Genomic DNA, 16,590 nt, shown 5'->3' on the forward strand with positions numbered 1-16,590 from the left:
GAATCTTGTGAATCAAAGACCTGATTGTGCACCAAGAATTTGTTAAAGCACGTTGCAAGTTTACATCAGTTAACCCTAAAACCAACATACTATCAGTTTGGGAACACATCCGGACGTGTCCGTGGACATGGATATGGGAGGTGGTCATCCAACCGTGTACCTCAAACGTTCGGACACATTTCAAATGGAATTCAAACAAAACAGATCATTTTCATGCAAATCAGATGGTTTTCATTTAAACCGGACCACATTCATTACATTTTCGACATTTTTCACTAAGGAAAGTGCCCGGAAGGTAACCTAATCTAAATTTTGCTGATGTCCATGCTCCAACCTCTCCAACACCTCCGCAGCTTGGATGCATGGATGGGGTTCTGTCACCTTCTCCATCCAGATTATTCAGGATGTGTGGGTTTTGTTTGATTTTATTTTGAAAGGTACGATCTGTGGTTTTCATTACTCTCTTGAAGACGTTCGGATATGCATTATTTGACATCAAAGGTTTGGAAGACCCGATACGGGCTGGGCATTGGGACCACGCCGGCCCTACGTATGTGTACAATTATTATTGTGAGGAAATACGAGAAGAGGATGAAACATGGATACACCGGATATTGTTTGTCCATTTCCAACGGCTACAACTGACACACCACATTATTCCAAAGCTCAAGTGAACAGCGTGTAACGTCCAGCTGGGGACCTCTTTGATTTCAAAGAGAAAAATTAACAAGCAAACTAATATGTCTCTTTCCACATGAATATGCTCAGGAACTGATTGTGAACCGAGAATTTGTTAAGCACGTTGCAGGTGTACATCAGTTGTGTGACAAGCGTAAATAGCAACAAACAACAGTGTTTTCTCTTACACTCAAGCTTTGGATTTGCATGCTAAGAGGATCTACAGCCGGCTACCTTAAACCCGTCTCAAAGCCCGGACAGGCGGACCGGTCACAAACGTCAGGGCTGACTGGATCCTCTCATATCCAGCTCAAATGTAGTGCGGATATGAGGCGGCCCGGGCGCACCCGGACACATCTGGCACGTCTAGCCGGCCCACCTTTGGCCCACCCCGACCGTACAAAATCCCCAATCAAACCCTAGCCTCTCTTCACTTCGCATCGCTCCGCTCCCCTTTGCTCCAACCCATCAACTCCTGAGCTCTGGCGACCATGTCAAGCACCGGCACCCACTCCGACGGCTCCGGTGACGACGACTGTGACGCCTTCCTCCTCGATGGTACAGGAGACGAGGATGAGCTGGCCCTCCGCATCGCGCTGGAGCACTCGTGGGTGGACACGGGCGACAGCTCCGGTTCAGGTGCGACGCCGCCCGCGGCCCACGGCCGCAGTGCCGACGCCTTAGATCTTCCCGCCCCACGCACGGATCTCTGAGGGCCGCTCAGTCGGCGTTGCCCATCTGTCGGCCTCCTCCACCTCCGACCGCTGCTCCCCACGGGCAGCGATGGGTTCTAGTGCCCGCTCAATCGGCGCCGCCCGTCTGTCGGCCTCCTCCACCTCCGGCCGCTGCTCCCCACGGGCAGCAGTGGGTTTTAGTGCCCGCTTCGCAGACGCCGTGGAGGCGCACTCCCAGAATCGGAGGCTTGCGTGGCCCGCCGCGAGAGGCAGAGGGCAAGGGAGATGGGGACGCGTGCACGCGGTCCTCCCGCCACCGCCGCGTTATGCCGGCGGTGCCCGACTACACGTCTCCTCTAGTGGGTGTACTGTCGGCCACTTACAACGGTCGAGACGAACGCCCGGCGGCTCCGGAGGATCAACGCCAAGGCACTCCGAGTCGGTATTGAGCAGTCCGAGCGGGAGGCGACGGAGGCGGCGGCAGAATCGACAAGGGTGGCCAAGCCCAAGCGCAAGCAGGACCACATCATCCGGCGCTTGAAGGGCTATGTCGTCATCTCCTCTTCCTCCTCCAACGACGGCTCCGATAACGACGGCTCCAACGATGACCCACCTCCTGCCGCGGATGTCTGTAGCAGCGCCTGCGACCGAAAGGGCAAAGGGCGGGCGAGGAAGTGTTAAAGCTCTGCCATCGTCTCCATTTATATATTCTAGCTCGTAGTACTATATAATTAGAATTTGCCTGATTCATTTTTGGTGATGTTTATATATGAATTATGTCTGTTTGCTATCGGTTTATATGGTGTTTCCAGTCGAATTTGTCCGTTTGACGATCTACGTAGTATGTTGCATGCTTTTGTATGGATACAGGATACTGGATATGAGATACGCGGCTGTAGACGCGCAAATTTGGAGACTGCCCGGTCACTGTCCGGGGACGCGCCCGGGCGCACCCATGGGCGTATAAGGGTGCCCATTTGGCATGTCCGACTGTAAATGCTCTAAAGGAATCTCCAACACGGAACCCTGACACTGTACCAGTCCGCGAACGGTCCGAACGTGTCCACGGACATGGATATGGGAGGTAGCCATCCAACCGTGTATCACGAACGTTCAGACACATTTCAAATGGAATTCGAACAAATTGGACCATTTTCATACAAACCGGATGATTTTCATTTAAACCCGACCACATTCATTACATTTTTGACATATTTCATTAAACAAAAGCATCTAGAAATTAGCCTAGTCAAAAATCTCGTCCGCGTTCGTGCTCCAAGTCTTTTTGTTCCCTATGTCCGGCATCTTCATCGGCCATGAGCTCGCTGCTCATCGATGAAGTTCAGGTCCTCTACGGCCTTGGCCACCACGACCTCCTCGCTCATGAACTTGTTGTAGATTTGCCCATACGTCAACCGGTGATGCACACGGAGGGCGAGGTTGTAGTGTTGCTCCTCCTGTGCCAGCCTAAATGTTGACCTTGGTGACGTCGACTGCTCCTTCGACATGATGTTGTTGAAGTGCGCCTGCACCTGCTTCATGGTTAAGCCGGCATGGACCGGTGGGGGCGGGGGCGCCGACTCGTCGTCGGACTCCTCCACCATCATCTTGTCATCGGCCAACCGGGTTCTACCCATCGCGCACGCCGAGCCTGCTAGCCAGCCGCAAGGCTGGCCAACTGGTGTTTCTGCTCCATTGAGAAGATCTTCCACATCGCTCTAGAGCTCGTGGTCATGGCGGTGGTGGTGCACGGAGGAGGAACAAATGTGGACGTGGTGCGGTATAGATCGTGCTGCGTGTGGCAACGTATAAATTGTGGGCACCGACTTGGCCAACCGGCGGGCTGTTTCAATGCGGGCGGCATAGTAGATTTCTCGTCCGGCCCACATGTTTAATGTCGGCAGGCGGACGAAAGGGCAACCGGTTTGAATGTCGTAGATAGTCGCCCCGTCTCATCCAGTGACGTCTCTCCGGCATTGAAGAAGCGTGGAAACCGGAACACGTTGTAGACGGTGCTCTTGGCCAGCCTGCTGCTTCAATGTCGGCTGGCCTCTCCTGTTTGCTCTGGGCCAGAATGTGACCCGAGGAGCAGAGCTGCAGGCACGGGAGATTTTTATGGGTAATACTGAGTGTTGATCACGCACGTGGCGGCGCTCCGAACGCACGCAATCCACTTGGTTTACGTTCGATTTACGGGATTTCGCACAACTGAACGAGTCCGAACCAATGGGGTACCACATTGGACGGCAAATTTCATTCGGACAGCTCAGTCCGAATGTTTATGGGTGTTTTAAGTGTCTACATCGGAGATGACATAATCTAAGGCAGTTACTTTATTACCATTTCCCCCGCCTGACATTGCTTTTGACATCTGAGGATAATGGCAAATGTCACAGCCATTGCACTCGCGAGCTTTCTCGCGGATAGACATACTACGAATAGTCACCATCTCTTTTAACTGAAAGGAAAACGAAAAAAAGAAACGAAGGACAAAGAACCAGAAATGATTGAGCGAAGTACTGGTGATACGACCTGACGACGTGTACACTACAGTCTACATTGCACTGCACCACAATGTATCCGGTCCACCGGATGCTATAGATCATTTTTAAAAATCTGAAAGAAAATCTAACATATTAACACAACATCAATTTCATATCAAAATTTAAAATATTTCTTGATATACAAAAATATCAAATTTGACACAAATGTGATAATGGGCCAAATCTAAAACTCAATTTATGTTATGTACTATTTAGTAGTGAATTTGAAATTTTTTCTAAGCTATGTTTCAATTTTTGATTTGAAACTCTGTGATGCAGCATGAATGTGCTAACTTTTTTTCGGATTTTTTTGAACATTTAGAATATTCAACGTGAGTTCGATGCATCGGTAGAACCACAAGCACAGACATTCTCCCTATTCGGCAAGCCTAGCTAGTGTGTCCAGGCCCCGGGATTTCAATCTAATCCTAGTTACAGTACTACTCCTATTCCCTTGCAGGCTTGCTGTATAGTCTATAGGTTACACTAAACTCATAGGTTCCATAGCTAAGAACATGCATGCACAAAAGGAAAGCAAACATTTGCAGGATCAAAATCGTAGTCCTGGGGAACCAATCAAAGGGGTAAAGATTAAAGTCAGGAGGAGGAGGAGCTAAAGATGCAAAGAAGATCGATACCTCAAAAAAGAAAGAGAAGGAGTCCGTTTTGAAATAAAATAAAATAAAAGGAGTTATCTCATAGTCTTTGCCCTTTTCCTTGCCCCTAATTGGCCTTTTCGTTCACCCTCATTCTATTCCTTGATTCTTTTCAGGTACTATTAGTATACTCTTTTGCTAGTAGAGTATCATCCCAGACCCAGTGGCAGATAATATGCGCATCTTGTTGTTAAGCATTAGTATAAGGGCATGGGAACAGAAAATTCATAGAGGATCACAGGCTCATCCGCTCCTGGGCGAACAATAAATTCTAATAAAATAAATAACAAACTAAAAAAAGAATTTTTTGTACATCAACGGTGCTCGACTCTTTTAAGTGCCTGCAAATTTTCGTGCTGAGATAACATAGGAGGAGCTCGGTACCCCAAAAAACGGAGCTTGAAAATATCCAAAGGTGAGAAAAAAATTCGACCTCCCATTTTATTTTATTTTGTACCTAGTTCCTCCGAACTCATCTCACCACAAAATTCTGCAAGCACATGGGAGAGTCGACCTCTTTCATAGCCAAAAATGTCAGATTCTTTTGAATTTTGTACTATTTTATTTTTAATCTAAAGGTCATGACTCATGAGAAGGAGTGGATCCACCTGGGCACTGAAACACCGCAATGGGCAACCAAGTAAGGGCTCCTTTGATTCATCTGATTTCCACAGGGGTTTTATAGCATCGCGATCCTGAGAATTCTCTGCTCTGGTAGGTGTTTGATTTGCAGAAATGCATTTCTTAGGGATTATTCCTGCGGAACTCTTCCTAGTCTATTCCGTAGGAAGTTTTTCCATGAGGACTGACCTATTTGAAAAAAATCCTATTATTTACCAATGCTGTCATCAAACACCGACCTGAACCAATTGCTATGTTGTTCAATTCCATATGACTCAAGTGAGCAGGGCATAGCAATCCTCCATTTTCCCCGTCCTACCAATCAAAGGAGTCCTCATGTCAAAAATAAAATAAAATCAAAGGAGTCGTAAGAAAATTGATTTAGCAATAGGTACTATACTAGAGTATGGACAGGGATGAGCCACACATACGCAGCACGAGTGCAGGTGCTAGTAACGCAGTACGTCCGTACGAAAGATCCCAGCAAAAAAAAAAAAAAAAAAAAACGCAGTACTACGTAGGATGGGCCATGCCGTTGGCTGGCATCTCTCTGCTGCGTTCCTCTCGTCTGGATGGATAAACAAGAAGGACTAGCCTAGAAGATGGGATGCGCGTACGTACTGGGACTTCAATCCAGCTACGGACGTCGCAGCGTTGCCAGAGGCCCATCCTATCCTTCTACCACCCATCCGGGCAATGCACTCCGTCAGAGCTACACACAGGCCCTGGCTACACATGTACACTGATGCGTTATGCAGATTTTTTTTTTAACCTTATTTAACTGGCGTTATGCAGGTGTGTGGTTACGCAGGTCAAATCTCACACCAAACTACAGTAACCATTTACGAGCCAGCCGCAGCATTGATGTCAGTCACTGACTGACTGCACAGATATTTATTCTCGAATCCAGGGCAAGAATTATGAAACGGAGGAAGCACGGGTGCCTGCACTGGGCTTGGAATTCGGACGGAATGCAGGAAGGAATGGGCATTCGTTCTCGTGGAGGAAGAGCGTCCACACCTTAATCCCGTCCGTGTTTGGCAGTTAAATTCTCATCAACAGCATGGAAAACGAGAGCGTGTGTCTCCAGACCAGAGGAAGGCGCATGCATGCATGCAGGCAGGCCTGCTGTCCGTATGTCTGGGCATGGTGTGGCGTGTGGGTGGATTCGTTCGCTGGTTTGGTTGCCACGGTCTTTCAGTCATCTCATCAGTCAAAAGGTTCAGCATCAGATCAGATCAGATATCCGCGGAGAGAGAGAAAGCCCATACGTTGCGTACAACCTTGATGAGAGGGAAAAAGAGACAAGACCCCAGAGTGTTTGCCCTTGGCGGAGCATGCCATTGCCATGCCGTAGCACGCACCACGCAGGGCGCAGGTGCACGCACGCGCGCCCAGGCGTCACAGAGGTGAGGCATGGCCTCCCCAGTTTCTCCATCCATCCAGCCCCTCGCCGCCTACCCATTTTTTCCTTCTCCATTTCGCACCAAAAGAAAATGAGAAAAGTATGTTTTTGTCCCTCAAATTCCCCCAAAGTATACACTTGGTCCCTCAAGATTTTTTCGCTACACATTTGGTCCTTCAAGTCTTAAAACCGGGTAAGTTTAGTCCAAAACCAGATTTTCACCACTTTGACCGCCCAAATTTTGACCGGATAAGCACTACATGAAAAAACTCAAAAAACTGAATCTTTTTGGCAATCGATATGCTTACATGCGCAAGGTGCGTGCCAATTTTTATGGTCTTTCGATACTCGAGGAGCCCGTGGCAAAAAATAAAAATCTACTCTAGATGAACAACATTTTTTAAAAAAGAATAGCAGAAGAAATTTAAAAAAATCTAATTTTTTGGCATCCAAGATACTTGGGTGCATCACGTGCGTACACTTTTTTGTTGTGAAATGACATCCGACGAGCTCTAGCAAAAAAAAAATAGTTTTTTTAGTGAAAACTTGTGTTTTTATTTTGGCAGGAGCTCCTCGATTGTAGAAAGATGAAGGAAATTTGCATGTGCCTTGCGCACCGGAGTATATAGATATTTTCCTTTTTTTTAATTTGCTGTTCATCAAGAGTAGATTTCTTTTTTGCCACGGGCTCCTCGAGTGTTGAAAGACCATGGAAATTGGCGTGCTCCTTGCACATGTAAGCATATTGGATGCCAAAAAAATTCAGATACTTTTTTTTTATTTTTCTAATTTACTTTTCATCAAGTCAAACCCGGCCAAAATATGGTTTTTGGACTAAACTTACCTGCTTTTAAGACTTGAAGGACCAATGTGTATCAAAAATCTTAGGGGGTCAAGTCTATACTTTTGGGGAACTCCAGGGACAAAAACATGCTTTTCTCAAAGAAAATTGATGACCGGCCGGGGAAAAGAAAAGGGAAACGTTTGGCATCGGCGAACCGGCCGAACGCTCGGCCGGTGCCCCTCGCTCGCTCGCTCTTTTCCACGTACGCTAGGTGGGCCTCAAGCGAAACGTTTTTTTCTTCTGTGCTTCTTCTTCCTCTCACGAGCGCCTCCCCTGGAAGCATGTCCCCTCCCCCTCCCTCTTCCCGAGCTGCGACTGGGCCACTAAGATCTCCATCGTCGGCGGCCAGGCTCCCCTTGCCGGCTGCCATGGCTGCCTGCTGCCATGGCCAGATCCATCCCTTACCTCGAGCCTTCACGCGGGCGCATCCCCTCCCCCCCCCCCCCCCCCGGCTGCGACTGGGCGACCACGACCTCCCTCGCCGGCCGCCATGGCTGCCTGCCGCCATGGCTGGATGCACCCCGCGTATACTAATGTTGCAACCGTCACCTAGAACAGCTTCAACAGCTGTTGAAAAAAGCTTCAACCATAGACAGGAAAGCTTCAATGGAACTGCACAACAAGGGGAAGCTGCAACCGCAGTTGGATTTTGTTACTACTGGCGAAGTTTTTTGCTACATCCATCAGGCGGAGCTGCAACCTCGCGACGATGACGACGACCTCGTTGGATATTGTTACTTTTCTGTCGCCGATAGCCGTTTGAAGCTTTTCCCATATACGGTTGAAGCTTTTTATGTCAACGTTGGCAACTTTTCTCTGGTTGAGGGGACTGGAGGCGCGGCGACAAGGACACCGAGCAGGAGCTGCAGATCTAACTCGAGGTAGAAGAAGCACAGGACGAATCATTTTTTTTGCTGCATCTAGTGGCCACGCGGGCTCGCATCCAAGGGCTGGGGCAGGACCGGCCGAAACTTTCGGCCGGTGCGCCGGCGCCTAGCATCGCCCAAAAGAAAATCTTCAATGGCAACCCAGGCATCCGTTTCAAAAATACACGCCAGGTTTAAACAGACGACAGCATCTCACAGTAGAGCAGTGTAGAGTATTCTCTCCAATCCAAATTAACTGATGCAACTTTCGTAGTTATAACTTTAGATTGGAGGGAGTACTTTTTTCTTTCCTTCCCAGCCGTGCATCATCACATATATTTCGTCCTTCATGAAAACAACACTTGTGTATGATGATGCCGTACCTCGATGGGGCCGGCCGATAAATCTAGCTTCTAGCAGACAGACAACAAGTGCTCACACTTTCCGGCAGTAGCAGCAGCAGCGGCGGCAGAATGATACCCATGCTTCAAGTTGCCATTGACGACAGCAAAACCTGATTGATCGGGAACAAGAGGATCCATCGATGATACAGTTTTCCAGATCCCTATATTTATTGTATCTGTGAAGTTACCACACAGTACAATTGTCAATCGTTCACGTCGATGATAAACACAAAAACTGGTACAGACTAACTACACTGCACTGCTGATCATCCAACATCCCACTTATAAATCCTACCCCTTTTTGCTCTTGATTCTCATTCCCGTGAGCCTGCCTCTATGATGGGGTCAACTTTGTACATATGCCAGCCTCGACAGTCAGCACAGCAGACATCAACAAAAGGAACCATCTTAAATGGCAGCCGCAGCTGCCTAACCAGAAAGCTAGAGACTAACGAACTAATCAGCACCCAACCACAGGTACAAAAGGCATGTGAATTAACTCAACACACTGCTACAAGTCCACAACTACAGCGCAGCATTCTATTCTACCACAGGAGTACACTGCAGACACAGCAAGTGCGGTGGTGACCAGATAACCAAGATGTCGATCGATCAAGAGAACAAATTAATCAACTCCATCTGTTGCAGTTCCAAGCATCTTCAATTCTTCGCCTCACTGTTTCTTCTCCTGCATGCTGGCTTCATCTAGATCGATGCAGGGTAACGCCTAACGCGGACTCACATCGATCTATGGCCACCAAGATCCACAGCAATCTGAGAAAGCACTACAGAGCATGAACGTGCTGCTGGTTGCTAATAGTTGAAATCAGATGGGGAAACCTCTTTAACAAAATCGAAAGTAACTTTTCTTGATAATAGTAATGTAGTATCCAGGAGAGAACAACGGGTATCAAGGCTTTCAGAACATCATTTTTCCCCGCGCAGTTGGCCTCCTAAGGCTGCCGCACAATTGACAGACAACCGCATCCCTACCAGGCATGTCCGTTCATAATTTCATATCCAGTTCCTCCTGGATTCCTGCAGGGAAGGAAGCTGAGACTTACAAACCTAACTACCGGTCCAACAGATTAAGCCCATGCATCTCTGATGTCTCTTTCGGAAATTGGCTCGTTGTCAACTTGACAAGCACAAGGACTCAGTTCATTCGTACCCTAGATCATGGTCGGCCTATACGAAGCTGCTGTACATGTTGAGCAGGTTGTCCAGTGTCCACTTCATTCATCCGGCGGATCGACCACGGCGTCACGTATTGTGGCCGCAAGGTCCTCGTCGTTGTTGCAGTCATAGAAGCACCCTCTTTCCTTTGCGTCGGCCACTATCTCTTGCCAGATCGTCTTGCTGCTCAACAGCGTCGCCGAGTTGCCCAGGATCCAAAGGCAGTGCTTGCGGATGGAAGAACGTAACAATAACACAATGATGTCGATCGCCGTTAGGGTTTTACAGCGGCCCAAATTGTTTTATGTGACTGAACTGAAGAGATTTTCTCACTCACTTTGCCCGGGTCAGCGCCAGGTTCGTGCGCCTCCAGTCGGCCAGCAACCCCACCGACCCGTGGCTGTTGCTGTGCACGGCGGAGAAGACGATGACGTCCTCCTCGGCACCCTGGAACCCGTGCACGGTCTGAACCTTCAGGGAGAAGCCTTCTCGGCCGCCATGTGCCCAGCACTCGAGCCTTCCGAGGCTCTCCTGGATGGCGTGGACTTGCACCTTGTACGGCGATACCACGCCTACGGCGAGCTTTTGTCCCGAGCGAACCGACTCTGCACAAAAGCAAATCAAGATCATCAATCGAGCCGTATCATCGATTGTAGATAGAAGGTAAACCTATTTCATGAATGTTCTACTAGTGACTGATCAAACTACAGCACCATTGAACAATCTCTCCCCGATCCGGGTCACGGCGGCTGCCTCGGCCGTGTTGCTCAGGCTCATGCCATGCTCGCCCGAGCTCTCGGTCCCGCCTTTGATGTCGATGAACGAGTAGGGGCCGTACATTGGGCCAGCCAGGAGCTTCCTCTCGTAATCCCTTTGGAGGACGTTGGGGCCATCTGTCACCTTGCCGAGGTAAAACCTTGAGAGGGGGAACTTGCTTATCCCCGGGTGCATTCTGTACTGCACGTCAAGGAGGTGCCTAGGATGTCCAAGGGATATAAGCCTCTCGAACAGGCTTCTCTCGAAGTCGGCGTCCAAGGTGGCCTGTAACGTACAATAGAGTTGCAAACATTACAAGACTGACTGTGTCACTGTAAAAGAAAGAGGAAAACAAGCACGATCATGTTCGCATATGGAAAGTTGGCAAGAAAGACCACCTTTCTTTTGACTTGGACCGGTAACTGGGATTCGTCGCCGATGAGGACAGCGCAACGGACACCGGTCCGCAGAGGCATCGGCAGCTCACTCTACCTCAGCTGCTCCGCCTCATCAACGACAAGAAGGTCGATTGGCTTAAGTTCCCCAAGTTTCCTGCCCTGGCTCAGCTGGGACGAGGTACAAGCGGTGCAAAGTATGATCTTAGCATTGTTCAGTATGTACTCTTCGAATTTGTCATAAGAGGTTGGGACGTGAAAGTGGTCGGGCAATTGCTTCAGCTTGTCGATGCACACGGCTCTTGCTTCCAGAAACTCCGGCCACCCCACCGGCTTCTTGAAGAAGAGCTTTCGCATCAGCCGTTCCGGGTCGGCCCGCAGGAGGTCCCCCAAGGTTTCGAGCGCGTGCAGGAGCTCATCTATAAAAGGGAAGCTCTGCTCGCACCTTGCGGGGAGGGGGAGGTCGTTGCGGTAAGCTTTTAGGCAGCGGCGCAGACATTCTTCAAAGTGTTCGTAGTTGTCCACGAAGAATTCCGTAAATGACACTGTCCCTCCTTGCTCATCCCACCTCCCGAGCTCTGGTCCCTGCAGCTCCCAATCACATTCCTCGTACTCCTTCCTGGCGTCCCAACGGTACGAGCAATACAAACTCCACGGCTTCTCAAGAAGGTGTAACAAGTTGTTCAAATGGTCGCTCCAGTCCTCGACATGATTGAGCCGGGAAATACGCCGCTGGAGTAACATCTCCCTGAGGTTTGCATCCACGGCATAGACAAGATCCTTGCTGCCAAGCACCACCACGTCGCTCCAGGAGAAGGGCGAATCGCGATCGAAGAGAGCGAGGAGACTGGACGCGACCTCCATCATCGCGGTGTTGGTCGGGGCGAGGGCCAGTGTCCTGTGGTTCTTCATCATCATGGACCACAACAGGGCCACCATGGTCTTGGTTTTCCCTGTCCCCGGAGGCCCGCAGATGAGGCGCACCCAACACGACGTATCTTGATGCATTGCTGAAACGCAGTCCAGCACCGCGTTGTGCTGCGAGGGGCTGAGCTTGAATTTCTCGAGACCATCATCAAGCGCCTTGTCTGGTGGTAGTATTTGTGGAGGTGGTTTTGGCAACAACAAATTGCGCTCTTGGCCAACCTGCCATGACAACATGAAACATACATAAATACTCCCTCTGTCTTACATTTAGAACTACCAAAAATGTCTTTCTGTCATACATAAATACCGTCCGCTCTCAGATTGAACTACCAAAATGTCTTACATTTAGAAACAGAGGTTGTAGGCCGCAACATACTGACTGAGAGCAGTTGGTAGCTAGAGAAACTAAAGACGAAACCATGTGAACAATCAAGAAAAATGCATACCATTGGAGTATACTTGGCAATTTTCTGAATGACGTTAATGTCCCCATGATCGGCGGTAGGCAGCCGGCTCGGAGCATACATTGCCGTCTTGTGGTTGATCAGGTGCACCGCGAAAAGAGACAATGCGATCTTTTCCGCCCTTCCGTCATGTTGTTTGAGCGGCAGACTACCTGATAGCAGCTCCACCAGAGTGTGGACTTTGAAACCCTCGGTCACCGCGTCGCCTCTAACGATCGCTATGGCGCACGGCTGCTCCGGCACCGACGTGCACGTCGGCCCCGGTGCGTCAACAGCACCACATCGTCGTCCTTGGGGAAATAACAGTCACCATCACCAGCTGACGACCAGAGAGTGTACCCTAACAGTGACCGATCTGAGAGCGGACGGTACTCCTCGATCCAGTCCACCTTAGCCACCGGCGCGTGGCCGATGCCTTCCAGCGCGGCGCGGACGCCGGCGCGCCTCTCCTCCATCAGTGGCACCAGGAAGGACCTCGTGTAGTCCCTGATTGAGGTGAAAGTCGCTGGGATTCTCTTCATCTGAATGCCGCGGCAGCAACAGATTAATTACGGAGTAGCAGATTGGAGTTGGGTATGCAGGTGGAAACCAAAAGGAGTGAAGAAAGAACTCGCCTGGTCCTTGTACAAGTCCTCGTTGAGCAAGCACTGGAGCTCCCACGAAAAGGTCGGCGTCTCCTCCAGCTCCGGCTCCGGATGCTCCTCCTTCGGATCCGGCGTGGTGGAGTATTTGGCCGAATCTGCCCTCATCGCGCTGAAAAGGGGCGGCACATAATGCGCCTTCTCCTGCGCCGACGCGGCGTGGCCGTCGCTCGCCGCCTTGGTCCATCCAAGCTGCCGGACTCCGCCAGGCCCCAAATGGCGGGTGGCGGTGGCTCGGTTCCAGTTCCATGCCGCCGCGGCGAGGCGGCGACGAACCGGATGCTGGAACATGGCCGCCGCCAGGTGAAGGCGGAAAGATCTGCGCTTTACCAACCGTCGTCGGTCTCCTTGTCTTCCGATGTGGGCTACCGTCTCCTAGCCGGCCCGCTGGAGTACTAAGAAGAAACTGGCCCTGCCAACAACGGCCCAACGGATTGCAAGGAGAGATGAGATCATAACTGAAGGCTTTCTCTTCGCAAAAAAAAATAAAATAAAGGCTTTCTCAAAAAAAAAAAGATCACAACTGAAGGTTTTTTTCTTTGACAAAAAAACCCCCTCTGTTTTCTCTCTCAGTGCCGTGGTTCCGCCGCCTCCATCGTCCATGTCAGCTAGCTTACGCGTGGTTTTGTTTAGCTAGACGGGATAGAAGGCGCCGACGGAGTGGGTGTGTGTGGGGCTATTGGATGATGTGTTCTTCGGATGTTGATGACGCGTGTTTCCCGAAATTTGAACATGGCAAATTTCAAGGGTTGCACATGGGCAATTTTCTATTCCAAGCAACTTTAGGATTTTTCTCCTATAGAACATGGCAATTTTTTAACATGCTTTCTAATGGTTAGAAGGCAGTTTTTACAAAATTTTGTTTTCTACAACATAGAATTTTTTTTTAAATAATTTCAGCCCCATGGCAGTTTTGGAATTTTTTTTAGGGCTACATCATGGCAATTTTTTGAGAAATTTTTGTAATGATCACATGGCAAATGCTGGATTTTTTGCCTCTAAAACATGCTAAATTTTGAACGTGCTTTCTACTGGTCACGTGGCATTTTTTTAATTTTTGTTTTGTAAAAAATGCCAAATTTGTAAAGATATTGTTCAGTTACATGGCAAATTTAGAAAATTATGTGTCATAAATCATGTCACATATTTACAGTAAAGCTTGTAATGGTCACATAGCAAATGCTGGATTTTTTGCCTCTAAAACATTCTAGATTTTGGGCGTGCTTTCTACTGGTCACGTGGCACTTTTTTATGAATTTTTGTTTTGTACAAAATGTCAAATTTATAAAAATATTGTTCAGTTACATTGCAAATTTAGAAAATTATGTGTCATAAATCATGTCACATATTTACAGTACAGCTTGTAATGGTCACATGGCAAATGTACTATTTGTATGCAAAGTTTGAAAATGTTTTCTACTAGTGACATGAGAATTGTAAAAAAATTCTTTCTATACACCATGACAAAATTATAGTCTTACGTACATTCTGCTGGAATATGTGGATCCATTTTTTCCTAAACATTGGCAAATTTGAGGGGAATATTGTAACGGTCACATGGAAATGTCGGAATGTTGTTGTAGGAATGTTGCTCTCTGCAACATGACAATTTTTTTGATGATGATTTTGTAGTGGTAACAGGGCAAATTCACAAAAAATTGAATTCACATGGCAAACTTATGAAAATCTTGTGTCCCAAAGCATGAGAACCTATGGAAACTTAGTCATTGTCACATGGAAAATGTAGGAAAGTTTGTTCTCTACAACATGCATTTAAAAAAAATTGTAATGGTCACATGACAAATTTTGAATTTTAGTTACAAAGTTAGCCATTATATAAGCTTTGGTGATCATGATTTATGTACAATTGCAATGATGCATGATCATTGCAATATTTTTGGCGATACAAATCATGGTAGTTTCATTGCATACACGATGGCAAAGTTTTTCATAGCATAGATCATGGCAATTTTTTTGTCCTTTGGGTTATAGAACATGGCCGATTCATTGTTTACATCGTGGCTACTTTTTTGCATCACACAAAGTAGTTTAGTTTAGTTTGTTTAGATCATTGCCAAATTTTGGGTGATACCGAACATGGCAGTTTTTTTAACACAGTACAATCGAAGTCGCTCACATACTCGAGCATACATTCATCCCTATGAACGCACGCACGCACACACACCCTACCCCTATGAGTATCTCCGAGAGCCTGAGTCGACGTAGCATCTTGAAATTTTACAAAGTCAAAACAGACGCCTCGCAGTCAACAGGAACGTCTCCTCCCACTGAACGAACATCGCGGGAAGCCTGAAATAAATTCAGGAATAATGCGAGCACCAATGTCAGGTCTAGGACTTGAACTCTTGTGTGCTGAGGATACCACTCTTCTCCTAACCATCTAACCACATGTTGGTTCGCAATATGGTAGTTTCATTAGACAGATCATGGCAATTTTTGTTTGATTTGTGGTGGCAACTTTGGACATAGGAAAGCATGGTCAATACTGATTTGGGCAAATTCAAATGATTGTTAGCAGTCATTAGGCACAACTTATAATTTCCTAAAATTTTCTAGATATTTAGAAATCAATTCTATTCAACAATTTTCCATGTGAGCACAACAAACTTTTCTAAATTAACCGTGCTGTAGAATATATTTTTTGTATTTTACCATGTTATCTTGTTTTGAGGTAATTTTTTACACACTGTTGCCATGATTTTTTAAGGTAATTTTATGTCGTTTGCTTTTTGATTGTCTTTTTTAGAATAATTTATGTTATTCATTCTTTTATGAAGTTCCTGATCTTATGATACATTAACTATTTATTTAATTATTGTCCACTTTTTTTGCATGTTATCTCTCTATATAAAATACTGGATATGTGGCTGTTTATTTTATACATCATGGCAATTTATAATTTATGGCATGTCAAATTTTATTATTTTGGATCATGGTTATTTTATTATTTATGGCATGGCATGGCAATTTTATTAATTAAAACATGGCAATTTCATTATTTTATAGGATATCAACTTTGCATCAGTCTTAGCTACAACTTGAAATTTTCTGCCATGGTAATTTCTTGTAGGCTTTCTCTTTTTGTAGATTAATACGCAAATTTGTCGTGTAGGTGTTTTTTGCCTGTTGTAATGGACAATGGCAATTTCCCATTGGTATTTCCGTTCGTAGTTGACCATAGCAAATGTTCTTTTTGTAGGTTCCGACCATGGCAAATTTCCTGTAGGTCTTTTTCCTTATGCATTTTTGTGTTTTTTTTCATGGTTAGTTTTTTTTAGAGGGCTGGTGCAAAAAAAAGTCACATAAATGAATAAAAATGGATATATCTAGAACTAAAATACGTCTAGATACATCCATTTCTCCGACAAGTAATAAGTACTAAATAATAAGGGAAATGTTCAGCATCAACCGGCTGAAAACAATCGACACGTCCGTGACCTCCTTTAAGCGCCACGCGCTCTCAAGGCCTACTGAAGGAAACACGAGACATACCTCCTCGTATAGAAGACATCGCGTTCC

At 47.2% G+C, this 16,590-nt stretch overlaps 1 protein-coding gene across 1 annotated transcript; it reads right to left on the reverse strand.

Moving 5' to 3' along the window:
• Nucleotides 1–8,853: 8,853 nt before the first annotated feature.
• LOC109732504 (helicase SEN1) lies at nt 8,854–13,341 on the reverse strand. Its single transcript, XM_045231247.2, has 7 exons — nt 13,024–13,341; nt 12,777–12,930; nt 12,392–12,699; nt 11,116–12,164; nt 10,949–10,955; nt 10,581–10,908; nt 8,854–10,472 (listed from the first exon to the last, which is right to left on the reverse strand). The coding sequence occupies exons 1-7, from the start codon at nt 13,339–13,341 to the stop codon at nt 10,201–10,203; spliced, it is 2,436 nt and encodes an 811-aa protein (XP_045087182.2). The 3' UTR covers nt 8,854–10,200.
• Nucleotides 13,342–16,590: the final 3,249 nt, after the last annotated feature.

The sequence above is a fragment of the Aegilops tauschii genome, chromosome 7 (genome assembly GCF_002575655.3).
Source record: "Aegilops tauschii subsp. strangulata cultivar AL8/78 chromosome 7, Aet v6.0, whole genome shotgun sequence".
Lineage (NCBI taxonomy): Eukaryota > Viridiplantae > Streptophyta > Magnoliopsida > Poales > Poaceae > Aegilops > Aegilops tauschii.